Here is a 15,339-nt window from a genome sequence, read left to right on the forward strand (position 1 = left end):
GACCCGAGGGTTGCCGGTTCGAGTCCCCGAACAGACCCAGCGTGACGTCAGGACGGGTCTTAAGCCCCGACATGACTCAGCCGTTTAGCACTTCCTCTCCCCCTGCAGTTTATTGATAAAGTTGTTTCCCTCTCTCTCTCAGCCGATGTTGGAACATGTACGGGTTCACCCGGAGCTGGTCACAGGGACTCAGGACTACGAGCTGGACCCGTCCCGGTGGAGGTGCTACGAGGTGCACGACATCGTGATCGAGTGCTCTCGAGTGTCTCTGGATCCTCTGGAGTCGTCCTGCGAGGAGGACGCCTACTCCTCCCTCAGAGAGCCCCCCCCCTCCCCCTCCCTCCTGCCCCACCTGAGCCTCAGCCAAGACACCTTCAGCAGCTCAGGTGTGTGTGTGTGTGTGTGTGTGTGTGTGTGTGTGTGTGTGTGTGTGTGTGTGTGTGTGTGTGTGTGTGTGTGTGTGTGTGTGTGTGTGTGTGTGTGTGTGTGTGTGTGTGTGTGTGTGTGTGTGTGTGTGTGTGTGTGTGTGTGTGTGTGTGTGTGTGTGTGTGTGTGTGTGTGTGTGTGTGTGTGTGTGTGTGTGTGTGTGTGTGTGTGTGTGTGTGTGTGTGTGTGTCCATTTAGTCCCTGAAAGCACCACACACATTTTAGGCTTAACGCACAACAGTTTCGAGTTTAAACAGGTTTACACTGTGTGTGTGTGTTTGTTTGTAAAGTGTGTGTGTGTTTGTTTGTACAGTGTGTGTGTGTGTGTGTGTGTGTCTGTGTTTGCACACTGTGTGTGTGTTTGCACACTGTGTGTGTGTGTGTGTGTTTGCACACTGTGTGTGTGTGTTTGCACACTGTGTGTGTGTGTGTGTGTGTGTGTGTGTGTGTGTTTGCACACTGTGTGTGTGTGTGTGTACAGTGAGTTAAACATTAACCTGTCTGTTTGATCAACAGGAAGTTCTCTGCTGACCTCCTCTCAACTCACACTCAGCTCCTCAGACATGCAGGTAACTCTTTACCTCCTTCCATCCATCTTTCTTTCCTTCTTTCTTTCCTTCCATCCATCTTTCTTTCCTTCTTTCTTTCCTTCCATCCATCTTTCTTTCCTTCTTTCCTTCCTTCCTTCGATCTTTCCTTCCTCCCTCCTTCCTTCCATCCATCTGTCCTTTCTCCCTTCCTCCCCCCTTGCCCCTACATGTTGTTTATTATGAGTTTGTGTCTCAGGTTGATGATGTCACCTGGAGCCCCTCCTCTCGGTGTGGTTTGTCGACGCCCCCTCCTGAACCTGCTGCTCCAGGCCACGCCCCGTCGCTGAGCAGGACCGCCTCCATCTCAGGTGAGACTTAGAGATAGGTGAGACACTGTGAGATAGGTGAAACAGGTGAGACACTGTGAGACTGGTGAGACACTGTGAGACTGGTGAGAAAGGTGAGACACTGTGAGACTGGTGAGACACTGTGAGACTGGTGAGACACTGTGAGACTTAGAGACAGGTGAGACACTGTGAGACAGGTGAGACACTGTGAGACTGGTGAGAAAGGTGAGACACTGTGAGACTGGTGAGACACTGTGAGACTGGTGAGACACTGTGAGACTTAGAGACAGGTGAGACACTGTGAGACAGGTGAGACAGGTGAGACACTGTGAGACTGGTGAGAAAGGTGAGACACTGTGAGACTGGTGAGACACTGTGAGACTTAGAGACAGGTGAAACACTGTGAGACAGGTGAGACACTGTGAGACAGGTGAGACACTGTGAGACAGGTGAGACACTGTGAGACTGGTGAGACACTGTGAGACTGGTGAGACACTGTGAGACTGGTGAGACAGGTGAGACTGGTGAGATTGGTGAGACACTGTGAGACTGGTGAGACAGGTGAGACACTGTGAGACTGGTGAGACACTGTGAGACAGGTGAGACTGGTGAGACAGGTGAGACACTGTGAGACTTGTGAGAAAGGTGAGACACTGTGAGACTGGTGAGACACTGTGAGACAGGTGAGAGACTATGAGACTGGTGAGACAGGTGAGAGACTGGTGAGACTGGTGAGACACTGTGAGACAGGTGAGACAGGTGAGAGACTATGAGACAGGCGAGACACTGTGAGACGCTGTGAGATAGGTGAGACACTGTAAGACAGGTGAGACACTGTGAGACAGGTGAGACTGGTGAGATTGGTGAGACACTGTGAGACTGGTGAGACCGGTGAGACTGGTGAGACAGGTGAGACACTGTGAGACTGGTGAGACACTGTGAGACCGGTGAGACCGGTGAGACTGGTGAGACAGGTGAGACACTGTGAGACTGGTGAGACACTGTGAGACAGGTGAGACTGGTGAGACACTGTGAGACTGGTGAGACAGGTGAGATACTGTGAGACAGGTGAGACACTGTGAGACTGGTGAGACAGGTGAGACACTGTGAGACAGGTGAGAAAGGTGAGACACTGTGAGACTGGTGAGAGACTATGAGACTGGTGAGACAGGTGAGAGACTGGTGAGACACTGTGAGACAGGTGAGACAATGTGAGACTGGTGAGACACTGTGAGACTGGTGAGAAAGGTGAGACACTGTGAGACTTAGAGACAGGTGAAACACTGTGAGACAGGTGAGACACTGTGAGACTGGTGAGAAAGGTGAGACACTGTGAGACTGGTGAGACACTGTGAGACTGGTGAGAGACTATGAGACTGGTGAGACTGGTGAGACACTGTGAGACAGGTGAGACAGGTGAGAGACTATGAGACAGGCGAGACACTGTGAGACGCTCTGAGATAGGTGAGACAGGTGAGAGACTGAGAGACAGGTGAGACTGGTGAGATTGGTGAGACACTGTGAGACTGGTGAGACAGGTGAGACACTGTGAGACTGGTGAGACACTGTGAGACCGGTGAGACAGGTGAGACACTGTGAGACTGGTGAGAAAGGTGAGACACTGTGAGACTGGTGAGACACTGTGAGACAGGTGAGAGACTATGAGACAGGTGAGACAGGTGAGACTGGTGAGACAGGTGAGACACTGTGAGACTGGTGAGAAAGGTGAGACACTGTGAGACTGGTGAGACACTGTGAGACAGGTGAGAGACTGGTGAGACACTGTGAGACAGGTGAGACAGGTGAGAGACTATGAGACAGGCGAGACACTGTGAGACGCTGTGAGATAGGTGAGACACTGTAAGACAGGTGAGACACTGAGAGACAGGTGAGACACTGTGAGACAGGTGAGACTGGTGAGATTGGTGAGACACTGTGAGACTGGTGAGACCGGTGAGACTGGTGAGACAGGTGAGACACTGTGAGACTGGTGAGACACTGTGAGACCGGTGAGACCGGTGAGACTGGTGAGACAGGTGAGACACTGTGAGACAGGTGAGACTGGTGAGACACTGTGAGACTGGTGAGACAGGTGAGATACTGTGAGACAGGTGAGACACTGTGAGACTGGTGAGACAGGTGAGACACTGTGAGACAGGTGAGAAAGGTGAGACACTGTGAGACTGGTGAGAGACTATGAGACTGGTGAGACAGGTGAGACAATGTGAGACAGGTGAGAGACTGTGAGACAGGTGAGAGACTGTGAGACAGGTGAGACACTGTGAGACACCTGAGACAGGTGAGACACTGAGAGACAGGTGAGACACTGTGAGACACTGAGACAGCTGAGACACTGTGAGACAGGTGAGACAGCTGAGACACTGTGAGACAGGTGAGACACTGTGAGACAGGTGAGACAGGTGAGACACTGTGAGACAGCTGAGACACTGTGAGACAGTTGATATGTGTGTAAATATTAATAATAAATGTCTCTCGGAATCTCCAGGTGTGAAATGTCCCTCGTCAGCCACCGTCCAGGTTGCTATGACTGAAGAGATCCAAGATGGCAGTCAGACTCCTGACAAATACAACCAGGTGAGATCAAGCTCCTCCCCCTCTTTCTCCTCCTCCTCTTCCGCACAGAGAGGCTTTTATTCTGAAGGAGTCTCTTTTCGTCCTCACAGGTGAAGCTGTTCGCAGAGTCAATTCAGCCAATCCCAGAGGAGCAGGGGCGGGGCCAAATTGATGACATCACCACTGAAGGTGATCAGCTGATCATTACCTGTGCAGGTACATGAAGAAACTACTTGTATGATCTTTCTGTACTTCACAGGTGTGACACTCAGGTACCTCTACTCATCATATACTCTCCCCTGTGTCTGCAGACGTCCTCCTCACCTCCACCCCCGCTCGCCCTCCTCTCTCTCCTGGCGTCTGCCCCGCCTCCCGTCTCAGATCAGAGGGAAGCCCCGCCCCCTGTCACGGATCAGAGGGAAGCCCCGTCCCCAGTCACGGATCAGAGGGAAGCCCCGTCCCCAGTCACGGATCAGAGGGAAGCCCCGCCCCCCATCTCAGATCAGAGGGAAGCCCCGCCCCCTCCTATGAGCCTCTGTTTGAGCTCGCACTCCCCCGAGCCGCCTCGCTCTTCATCGGGAGGAAGACTCAGGTAAGAATGTTTTCAACCTTTTGTCCTCTCAGGTGCCTGAAGCCATCTGATCTGCTCTGAAATGTAGATCTAAAATAATATGAAATAAAAATCAGTCATCTGAGTGTCCTGTGTTTGTCCTGCAGGAGGCGCTGGAGAGAGCCTCCGGGGGGGGAGGGGGGGAGAGGAGGGGTGAGGAGGAGGATCTCACCTCCGTCTCACCCCTCCAGATCCTGGATCAGCTGATCGTACACGGACACGACGCCCACCATCACCTCAGCCGGAGGTACGAGACAACCGAGTCCCTGAACGCACCACAATCAGTTTAGTCCCTGAACGCACCACATCGGTTTAGTCCCTGAACGCACCACATCAGTTTTGTCCCTGAACGCACCACGATCACTTTAGTCCCTGAGTACACCACGATCAGTTTAGTCCCTGAACGGACCACGATCAGTTTAGTCCCTGAACGCACCACGATCAGTTTAGTCCCTGAACGGACCACGATCAGTTTAGTCCCTGAACGCACCACGATCAGTTTAGTCCCTGAACGCACCACGATCCGTTTAGTCCCTGAACGCACCACGATCCGTTTAGTCCCTGAACGCACCACAACAGTTTAGTCCCTGAACGCACCACAACAGTTTAGTCCCTGAACGCAGCACATCAGTTTAGTCCCTGAACACACCACATCAGTTTTGTCCCTGACCGCACCACGACCACTTTAGTCCCTGAATGCACCACATCAGTTTAGTCCCTGAATGCACCACGATCAGTTTTGTCCCTGAACGCACCACATCAGTTTAGTCCCTGAACGCGCCACGATCAGTTTAGTCCCTGAACGCACCACATCAGTTTAGTCCAAGTAGCTGCTAAGGGACCTGAGAGACTAATATATTGTGTGTGTGTGTGTGTGTGTGTGTGTGTGTGTGTGTGTGTGTGTGTGTGTGTGTGTGTGTGTGTGTGTGTGTGTGTGTGTGTGTGTGTGTGTGTGTGTGTGTGTGTGTGTGTGTGTGTGTGTGTGTGTGTGTGTGTGTGTGTGTGTGTGTGTGTGTGTGTGTGTGTGTGTGTGTGTGTGTGTGTGTGTGTGTAGGTTGTCAGCTGTGAGTCGCTCGGTGGATCGGAGTAATTTTGGAGGTAAACAGCAGAGCATGAAAAGCAAAGGTACCGACACTAACAGACGCACTAACATCATCACGTGTTGTTGTTGTTATTGATGTGATGTCAGAGCATGAAGTCACTAACACAGTTTTTAGTTGCATCAGATATGAGTCATTGACCCGAGCATGGAAACAGTGTGTGTGTAACTGTGTGTGTAACTGTGTGTGTGTGTAAGTGTGTGTGTAACTGTGTGTGTAACTGTGTGTGTGAGTAACTGTGTGTGTAACTGTGTGTGTAACTGTGTGTGTAACTGTGTGTGTGTAACTGTGTGTGTAACTGTGTGTGTGTAACTGTGTGTGTGTAACTGTGTGTGTAACTGTGTGTAACCGTGTGTGTAACCGTGTGTGTAACTGTGTGTGTAACTGTGTGTGTGTGTGTGTGTGTGTGTGTGTGTGTGTGTGTGTGTGTGTGTGTGTGTGTGTGTGTGTGCAGAGGAGCTGCAGGCCCTCAGCTCTCAGTTGCTGCTGCTTCAGGCTCAGCTTCAGTACGAGCGCTTCAAGAGGCAGCAACACGCCGTGAGGAACAGACGACTGTTGAGGAGAGTGTTGAGCAGCACAGCTATGGAGGAGGACGCTGTCTCCATGGTGACACACACACACACACAAACACACACACACACACACACACACACACACACACACACACACACACATGTATTCAGTGTTTGTTTATTTTCTGCCGTACTGTATTTGTATTTAATGTCATTTATGTTCCCTACGTAGTTCTTTCTTTTTCAGGATTAATGTTAAGTGTGTGTGTGTGTGTGTGTGTGTGTGTGTGTGTGTGTGTGTGTGTGTGTGTGTGTGTGTGTGTGTGTGTGTGTGTGTGTGTGTGTGTGTGTGTGTGTGTGTGTGTGTGTGTGTGTGTGTCTGTGTCTGTGTCTGTGTGTGTGTGTGTGTGTGTGTGTGTGTAGAAGGGGCAGCTGTGTGTGCAGGATGAGGAGATCTACTCTCTGAAGTGCAGTCTGCAGGAGGAGCAGAGACGATACACACTCCTGCAGCAGGACACACACACACACACTGAGCAGATGCACACACACATCCAGCAGCTGCTGCTGCAGCAACAGGAGGTGCAGAGAGACACACAGAGACTCAAGGTACACACACACACACACACACACACACACACACACACACACACACACACACACACACACACACACACACACACACACACACACACACACACACACACACACACACACTGTGCATACACTCTTTGATACAATACACACACACACACAAATACAACACACTCGATACACATTCTGTACACACTTACATATACTTTATATAAACTTTACAAACTATTTGTACACCAATACTCATTTTATACGGAATTTATATAATCGTCCTGCTCTCTGATTGGCTGTGTTAACCCCCCTGCTCTCTGATTGGCTGTGTTAACCCCCCTGCTCTCTGATTGGCTGTGTTAACCCCCCTGCTCTCTGATTGGCTGTGTTAACCCCCCTGCTCTCTGATTGGCTATGTTAACCCCCCTGCTCTCTGATTAGCTGTGTTAACCCCCCTGCTCTCTGATTGGCTGTGTTAACCCCCCTGCTCTCTGATTGGCTATGTTAACCCCCCTGCTCTCTGATTGGCTGTGTTAACCCCCCTGCTCTCTGATTGGCTGTGTTAACCCCCCTGCTCTCTGATTGGCTGTGTTAACCCCCCTGCTCTCTGATTGGCTATGTTAACCCCCCTGCTCTCTGATTGGCTGTGTTAACCCCCCTGCTCTCTGATTGGCTGTGTTAACCCCCCTGCTCTCTGATTAGCTGTGTTAACACCCCTGCTCTCTGATTGGCTGTGTTAACCCCCCTGCTCTCTGATTGGCTGTGTTAACACCCCTGCTCTCTGATTGGCTGTGTTAACCCCCCTGCTCTCTGATTGGCTGTGTTAACACCCCTGCTCTCTGATTAGCTGTGTTAACACCCCTGCTCTCTGATTGGCTGTGTTAACACCCCTGCTCTCTGATTGGCTGTGTTAACCCCCCTGCTCTCTGATTGGCTGTGTTAACACCCCTGCTCTCTGATTGGCTGTGTTAACACCCCTGCTCTCTGATTGGCTGTGTTAACCCCCCTGCTCTCTGATTGGCTGCAGAGCGAGTTGCAGGAGGGTCAGAATAGGCTGAGGGAGCAGGAGGCGGAGCTTCAGAGAGCCAATAACAAGGCTTCCCACGCAGAGCACCAGCTGACCCAGCTGTCACTCAAGGTGAGATCCTCCTCATTAATATCATAATAATACCTTATAAAAAAACAGCAGTTTGTTTAATGTGTGTGTGTGTGTGTGTGTGTGTGTGTGTGTGTGTGTGTGTGTGTGTGTGTGTGTGTGTGTGTGTGTGTGTGTGTGTGTGTGTGTGTGTGTGTGTGTGTGTGTGTGTGTGTGTGTGTGTGTGTGTGTGTGTGTGTGTGTGTGTGTGTGTGTGTGTGTGTGTGTGTGTGTGTGTGTGTGTGTGTAGCTGTGCAGCAGTGAGCAGCTGCAGCAGCAGATCTACCTGTTGAACCAGCAGCTGGTCCTGATGAGAGAAACCAACAGAGCTCTGAGGGAACAACTGGAGGGGGGGGGCATGCACCGAGGCACGGTGAGGACACACACACACACACACACACACACAGACAGACAGACAGACAGACAGACAGACAGACAGGTCTATACATCTGTATAAAAAAGAGATGAACAGGGTGTGTTTCCAGAGCAGCTCTGTTCTGAGACGTCATGTTCAGTGTTGTGTTCAAAGACCACACGTTCTTCTAAGCCCAACCAGTCGATCGCGAGATGTGTCTAAAAATAGAACAACAATATTCTGTGTTATCGTTAATGTCCTGTAACATAATCTTCCTGTGTCAGAATAATGCACTTGAACGCATCAGAGCTTTGTGATTGGCCGGTGTGACCCCATTTGTCGGGGCGTGGCTGGTGGGCAGTGGGCACTATTTCGCTGGCGTTGTCCGTGGCAACAGGAAGGACAGTCCGCACACACACAAGACCGCAATTATGGCAGAAGCAAAAAAGCCCAAAATATATAATGTTCACTCCGAGTGGGAGGATGATTATTTTCTATCTGTTCCAATTCAAAGCCCATCTGTCTCTCATCTGTAGTGCGAGCGCGGCTTCATCGAAGAAGGGTCATTTAGGAGCGGCATTTCAAAACAGTGCACAAACGCTACGAGACGGAACTCCCTCCTGATTCTGCCCTCCGCTCCCAAAAGGGGAGGGGCCTGAGAGGACAGCTAAATGCACAGCAGTCCATTTTCACCAGGCCCAACAACAAGAGCAAGGCTGCTACCAGAGCATCTCATCGTGTCAGTCACGTTCTGGAGAAACACATGAAGTCTTTCAAAGACGGAGAAGTTGTTAAAGAAGTATTCCTGGAGGCTGCCGACGCGCTTTGGGGGACAGTCAAAATAACAGACGCATTTCAACAGGTTTTTGATATAATAAAAACTCAAGTTAGATACCGTTATTAATAGGGATGTAACGATATACCGAATATCGCGGTATCGCGGTAAATAAACTTCCCAATACCGTCGTGAGACTGACTAAATCTACCGCAATTTAAAAAAAAATATATATATATATATATATTTTTTTTAAACACTTTTTGTTTAAACCTTTATTTAACCAGGTGGTCCCATTGAGATCATCGATCTCTTTTTCAAGAGAGAACTCTCTAACATGGCAGCAAGTAGGTTACAACATGAAAATAAAACAACAGATAACACAAAAGGACATCGTATTTACAGGGTTACATTTACACACCTAGAGACATTGACAAGTATCAACCATATAGTTATATCTCGCCATGTCAATAAGCCTGGCGTTAGACTTTTTCGCTGTCCGTCATTTCGACAGACAGGATCGTAAAATATCCGTCATAATCCCTTATTACCCGTCGGGTCTGAAAAGTTCACGATAGAGCATGCTCGTGAACTGTCAACGGGGGGGGGGGGGGGGCGGTGTTATGCCGTGTGTGCATGCACCTCGCGGGACGCGCACAGCGTAAAGCAACACCTCCCAGACATGTATTGATCTGTAGGCAAAGTACGGTTTGGAAACTATATAATTTCCTCTTGGAGGGCATGCATAACACGGCATAACACCAGAGCCTTGCTGCGGGGAAACGTTGGCGCTGTTCCGAGTTTGTTCTAATCTGTCAAAATGACAGACTGCTTTCAGATTTTTCCGTCATTGTTAAATAAAATATTCGGTTAACGCGACCACTGCTGTCCCAGCAACATCAGTACCAAGCGAGAGAGTTGTTTCCAGAGCAGGGGATATTGTAAATGCCCAAACATCCCAGTTTATAAATACCTGGAAATGTGGACATTCTCATATTCCTAAAAACCTGTCTGATGATGCTGAGTGAGTGACTAGTGAGTTTGAGTTGAGTTACTTGAAAAACTAAAGTGAAACTTGATTTATTTTATTGCATGGTCTGATTATTAAATGTCCTTGTTTATTTGTGAGATGCAGTGGCATAAAGAAAATGCTTACTTTGTTTGGTAGTACTAGTAGGTACAAAAACACTGGTTTTCTTGTTCCAGGCTGTTACTGTCACTTTGTTTTTGACACTTTAAAATACTGCTATCCTACTAACATGCTGTACAAATCTGATTTATTATGTAATAAAGAAACATTTTCCGAGTAAAAAAATGTTTTATTGAAAAAACAAATGTATGATTTTTTTTTTTCTTCCCTTTATTATTCAATATCGCGATAAATACCGTACCGTGGACTTGTTATCGCGATATTATCGTACCGTGAGTTTTTGGTATCGTTACATCCCTAGTTATTAATCAGCTGTACGTTTTAGTTTGTTTGAACTTACTCATTATAATTATTCTACAAAATGGTATAAACTTAAATTGATTATAGTCTATTATTCTTCAGGTTAAGAAACTAGTGCTGCTTGCATCATATTTTAAAGGCATTTCTTTTTATGCTCTAATAAAATGCAGAAAAAAATGGTTTGATTTTATTAATGTTGTTTTTTATTGCACTTTGCAGCAGATTCCTGTGTAGCTTCAGATCTGAGTCGTCTTATTAGTGAGCCTCATTTATACTTTTGTAGCAACACTATTTATATATACGGTAATGGCAAAGAAAGGATTCAGAGTCTTTTCTTTTTTCTCTGTGTCATATGAGGCAGCACTGTTCAATGTCTCTTGAAAACATTACCCACTGTAGTATGTGACGTGTGAATACACTCCAACTCTGTATCAACAGCACTGTTGTGTAACTTCAGTGAAATCCTTGTGTGTGTGTAGATTAGAAAGAGGTATAAAGGATCTGCAGTATTTGATGAAGTATTAATCTACAAAGGTTTTATTCGAGTAGAAGTGTGTATGTACCCGGTAGTAGCTGTCAGTAATCGCCTCTCTATTTGGACTGGTAGATCTCGGCAGACTGGCAACTTTAAAAGTAGCTCTCGGTTCCAAGCAGGTTGGGCACCCGTGGTGTAGGGGTATGATCGATGATCAGTGTTGTGTTCAAAGACCTCACGTTCCTCTAAGCACTGTTTGTGTTGGTCTTGACTGAGGTCATTGTTTTTGGAGCAAAGAAGGACCGATTCAAAGTAACCACAGAGCTTCAGTCGGCAGTCCGGTTCTGAGATCATTGCACTGGCTTCCAGTCTGCCAAAGAATATATTTTAAAATACTGCTGCTAGTTTTTAAATCACTGAATGGCTTAGGACCGAGGTACAGACGACCTCCTGCATCACTATGAAGCATCAGGAGTCTCAGGTCCTCTGGCTCTGCTCTCTGCTCCGAGAACAAACACCAAACATGGAAAAGCAGCTTTTAGTTTTTATGCCCCAACAATCTGAACAAACTGCCCAAATCGTGCACGCCCGCCCAAACTCGAACTATTTTCAAATCCAGATTCAAAACGCACCTCTGTGCCGCTGCTTTCAACTGAGCTGCTCAGACTCACACTGCAGGACGCCTTTCACTCATGTGTTCTGTACCTGCTGTGTTTATTTATTTATTTCATTATCTTTGCTTTTTATGCCTGTTTTGAAATGCCTTTTTAAGAATGTATTCATGCTGTATTTGTTCTTAAATGTCTTTTGTTTTTAATCTGTAGAGCACTTTGAATCGCCACGTTCTGAAAAGTGCTATAAATAAAATTGCCTTGCCTTGGTCAGGAGGCGTCCATGCTGCAATGCACTGTGGGTAAAGAGCACCAGCGGCTGAAGGACGGTGACATCATGCAGAGACAGAAGCTGGAAGCAGCCAATCACAGAGCAGCAGAGCTGGAGGTTCAGCTGGGCAGGAAGGAGCAGCTGATCCTGGATCAGAAGAAGCTGCTGGAGGACTCCAAGGCCCGCAGCAGGTACAGGAAACACTGACACAGCATCTGGCCCTGAAGGCAGCATCGCCCTGCTCCAATGGGGGGAGTCCGTGTGATTTTGGATTATTCAGAAAATAATGTCTGTGTCGAACAAACGTTAACGATACTTATGTGTGTGTGTGAAGTTTATTTACATGTTCAATTTAATATAAATTAGTAAAGTGAAAGAGTGTCCTGAACAACTCCATATTGCCTGAGGTGTAATGACTCCAACTGAGCAGCAGGGGGAGCTGTTTACCTGTGTGTGTGTGTGTGTGTGTGTGTGTGTGTGTGTGTGTGTGTGTGTGTGTGTGTGTGTGTGTGTGTGTGTGTGTGTGTGTGTGTGTGTGTGTGTGTGTGTGTGTGTGTGTGTGTGTGTGTGTGTGTGTGTGTCAGAGCGGAGTTGTCGGCCTGTGAGAGTTGCTGCCTGGTTCTGAGGAAAGTCGTTCAGACGCTGCAGACGGAGACGCTCCACCTGTACAGCCAGCTGCACCTGGACACACACACACACAGCCGGCCTCAAGACGTCAGGTAAACAACACACACACACACACACACACACACACACACACACACACACACACACACACACACACAGGTCTGATAATCTTCTGTTCAGGGGCCTATACTACAAATCAGGATTTTCGTTTAGCAAGATAACTTCTGGGTTTCCGGTCCTACGAAGCTGGTTCTCTTTTTAGCGGGCTAGATCTCCATGGTAACTGATGCTGAGCGGTAACCTGCCCCGGAGCAGGTTAGGTTGCAGGCTAAGAGCTCAACTCAGTGAAAGCACTGCCTGCTGACCAATCAGAGCTCAGTGTGCGGAGTTTAAAGCGATCAAGTCATATTACAGGAGAAAGGAAATACAGAAAAGCTGCCGTTGCAGAAAGACGGCCGGCAGAAATCACAGACTGTGTGAACGTGAACATTAATAGAATATCACCTCCCATCTTCAGAGCAATCTGACTATTAGAACATTAGCGTTAAGAAAGCTTACTTAAATATCTGCCACAACATAAGTAACCGGATCAGAGTAACATTAAGTACAGTCCGCGGCATATCACATCATAATGTATCATCTCCTTATCTGAGTCAGCTGAGCCGTATCTGGCCGTGCAACACTCACAGTGTCACATACTGGATGCAGAAGGATTATTTGAAGCAACACATTAAGTTGAGGAAACACTCGAGTCAAATGTAATGAAAGTCAGATGGTGTCTTAGACGGGGCAGTGATATCATAAACCTGTTCATGTACGCATTCAAACACTTGTTCTGTTACCAGCTGGATTCACCTTGCAGGTGCAGCTATGTGGCTTTGATCCTGGATCAAGTGTTTAAGTCATGGATGTTTAAAGTTTAACTTCTTCATATGTCTAATATTAGAGTTGACTTTTCATTCAGGAAGTATGACGCTGCGCTGTCAGTACGCTTCTCCATGTTTGTGATTGGTCGAATGCTCCAGATACCACCCCTTTCATGTGAACGCTCCTAACTAGATAGGACACGGCTGGCTTGAGCGATCCACTTGATAGCCAGCGTCGTAGGACCGTTTAGCGAGAGCGCGTATGTTTTGGATTGGGCCAACCGGCTAACTCAAACATATCCAGGTTAGGTTGAACCAGCTTCGTAGTACAGGCCTCTGGTGATGTCATGATGTCATAATGTAGTCATGTGATGTCATCATGTGATCTCTCTCTCCTCCAGGCCTACCGGAGTCAGTGTGGCCCTGCCTGCTCCTCACATGCCCCGCCCCTTCTCTTCTTCTGTGGGGATAATAAACGGCGGCATCCTATCCTCCTCCCCCCTCTCCCTCGCCCTCTGCTCCTCCCCCCTCTCTCTCTCCCCCATCGACTCCCCCCTGGCCGTCGGGTCCTTCCTGGAGCAGAGAGCCCGCCAGCTGTTCAGACCGACCAATCACAGCGCAGAGGAGGAGGAGGAAGGAGAGGAAGACGAAGATGAGGTCCAATCAGAGGGCTCGATTCTGGGTCAGGAGGCTGAGGAGACCTCCCCCCTCACAGGGAGTCCTCAGTCGCCCCGAGCTGCTCCGCCCCATGTAGCTCCGCCCCTTGTAGCTCCGCCCCCTGTAGCCCAGCCCCCCGACCTGACGCTCGCTGTGAGGCAGCGCCGCCACGAGCTGAGCATCATGGACTACGACGAGACGCAGCCCGACTTCTGACAGCAAACACAGCTGACCTCTGACCTTTCTGTACTCAGGACCGTTCATTCATCTGGTTTGAACCCAGAACCAGCAGGTGGTGCTGTGACTCACGTATAAAACACGCCTCCATCAGGACCGTCTGTCCACACGACAACAAGCTAACAGCTTCTATAACGCTGCTCTCTGAAGGCAGTGAGGTGGAGGAGGGCTCTGCTAACATGTAGCTGCTCCATGTAGTCCAGCTGAGACGCTTCAACCAAACGAGCTCTCAGGAAGGTAAACCAACACCTGTGGCAGCTGTGCTGAAGCTCATTGATTCGCTCATTAGCACGCTCTGCTAATGAGCTACTTTTGGTTAGCAGATTAAAGTTAGCTAGCTTAGAAAATAGCGGCTACTGTTTGAATTGTTATCATGAATTTATCTGAGATTAGCATCACATTAGATTAGAACTGATCCAATAAAGGAAACCAAAGTGCCAGCAGAGCCTTTACTGACGCTAACAGTGATTAGCTAACAGTGATTAGCTAACAGTGATTAGCTAACAGTGATTAGCTAACAGTGATTAGCTAACAGTGATTAGCTAACAGTGATTAGCTAACAGTGATTAGCTCTGCGTGAATAAGGGAAGGAATCTGAGAAATAACCCTTTGCTAGTGTCGATGAATCTACAAAGAAGCTAACAGCTGCTACGCTAATCACAACGTTAGCTGTTATTCTTTTCCCTCCTGATGAGCTCTGACTCTGATTGGAGGATGAGTAAGTGATTAATACTGATGACACGCTGGGGAGTCATTTTTGATTTTTTTTTTTTTTTGTGCAATATCAGGATTTGTGTAAAATAATGTTTGACATATCTACACTAACCCTAACCGCACAAACATGAAACATCACTGGTGCTTAAACGTAGCATGTTGGGCCGAAGTTAGAATAAGGGAGGATTTATAACTTACATTAAAAAAAATAGTATAAGTTAATGAATGTAAACATAAATGTTGTGAATGTTTGAATGAGAAGTAGAAATATATATGCAAACGTTGAGAGAGTAAAGAATATAAAAGCCTTAAACGTGAGTAAACTGATCCCAGAGCAGCCTTACCGTCTCTCAGGTTCACAGAAGCCCTGATCCAAGGCGCTTTCTCTTGAACAGGGGAAAGGTGTGTCGTTGTAATACTCACTGCAGCCACAAGAGGCACTGCGCCATGTTCTAAATATCAGATTGGCCTAAAGTAAGACATCA

General features: G+C 48.0%; 1 protein-coding gene across 3 annotated transcripts in view; it reads left to right on the top strand.

The window, feature by feature from the left end:
- tsc1a (TSC complex subunit 1a) overlaps nt 1-15,339 on the top strand; it is a 33,756-nt gene that overhangs the window by 18,072 nt on the left and 345 nt on the right. Inside the window, exons 7-22 of one of the 3 annotated variants that reach the window (XM_079685897.1) lie at nt 143-386; nt 943-995; nt 1,213-1,324; nt 3,810-3,898; nt 3,988-4,093; nt 4,189-4,281; nt 4,312-4,469; nt 4,595-4,734; nt 5,542-5,612; nt 6,042-6,193; nt 6,523-6,705; nt 7,709-7,819; nt 8,067-8,189; nt 11,757-11,944; nt 12,338-12,472; nt 13,648-15,339. The exon at nt 13,648-15,339 is cut by the window's right edge and continues 345 nt beyond it. In XM_079685897.1, coding sequence (XP_079542023.1) covers nt 143-386; nt 943-995; nt 1,213-1,324; nt 3,810-3,898; nt 3,988-4,093; nt 4,189-4,281; nt 4,312-4,469; nt 4,595-4,734; nt 5,542-5,612; nt 6,042-6,193; nt 6,523-6,705; nt 7,709-7,819; nt 8,067-8,189; nt 11,757-11,944; nt 12,338-12,472; nt 13,648-14,119 — 2,430 coding nt within the window. In that variant the 3' untranslated portion in view covers nt 14,120-15,339. Of the gene's footprint in view, nt 1-142; nt 387-942; nt 996-1,212; nt 1,325-3,809; nt 3,899-3,987; nt 4,094-4,188; nt 4,470-4,594; nt 4,735-5,541; nt 5,613-6,041; nt 6,194-6,522; nt 6,706-7,708; nt 7,820-8,066; nt 8,190-11,756; nt 11,945-12,337; nt 12,473-13,647 lie in introns of all 3 variants that reach the window. The other 2 variants (XM_079685895.1, XM_079685896.1) reach the window with 2 other exon arrangements.

The sequence above is a fragment of the Notothenia rossii genome (assembly GCF_949606895.1).
Source record: "Notothenia rossii genome assembly, chromosome: 6".
In the NCBI taxonomy this organism is placed as follows: domain Eukaryota; kingdom Metazoa; phylum Chordata; class Actinopteri; order Perciformes; family Nototheniidae; genus Notothenia; species Notothenia rossii.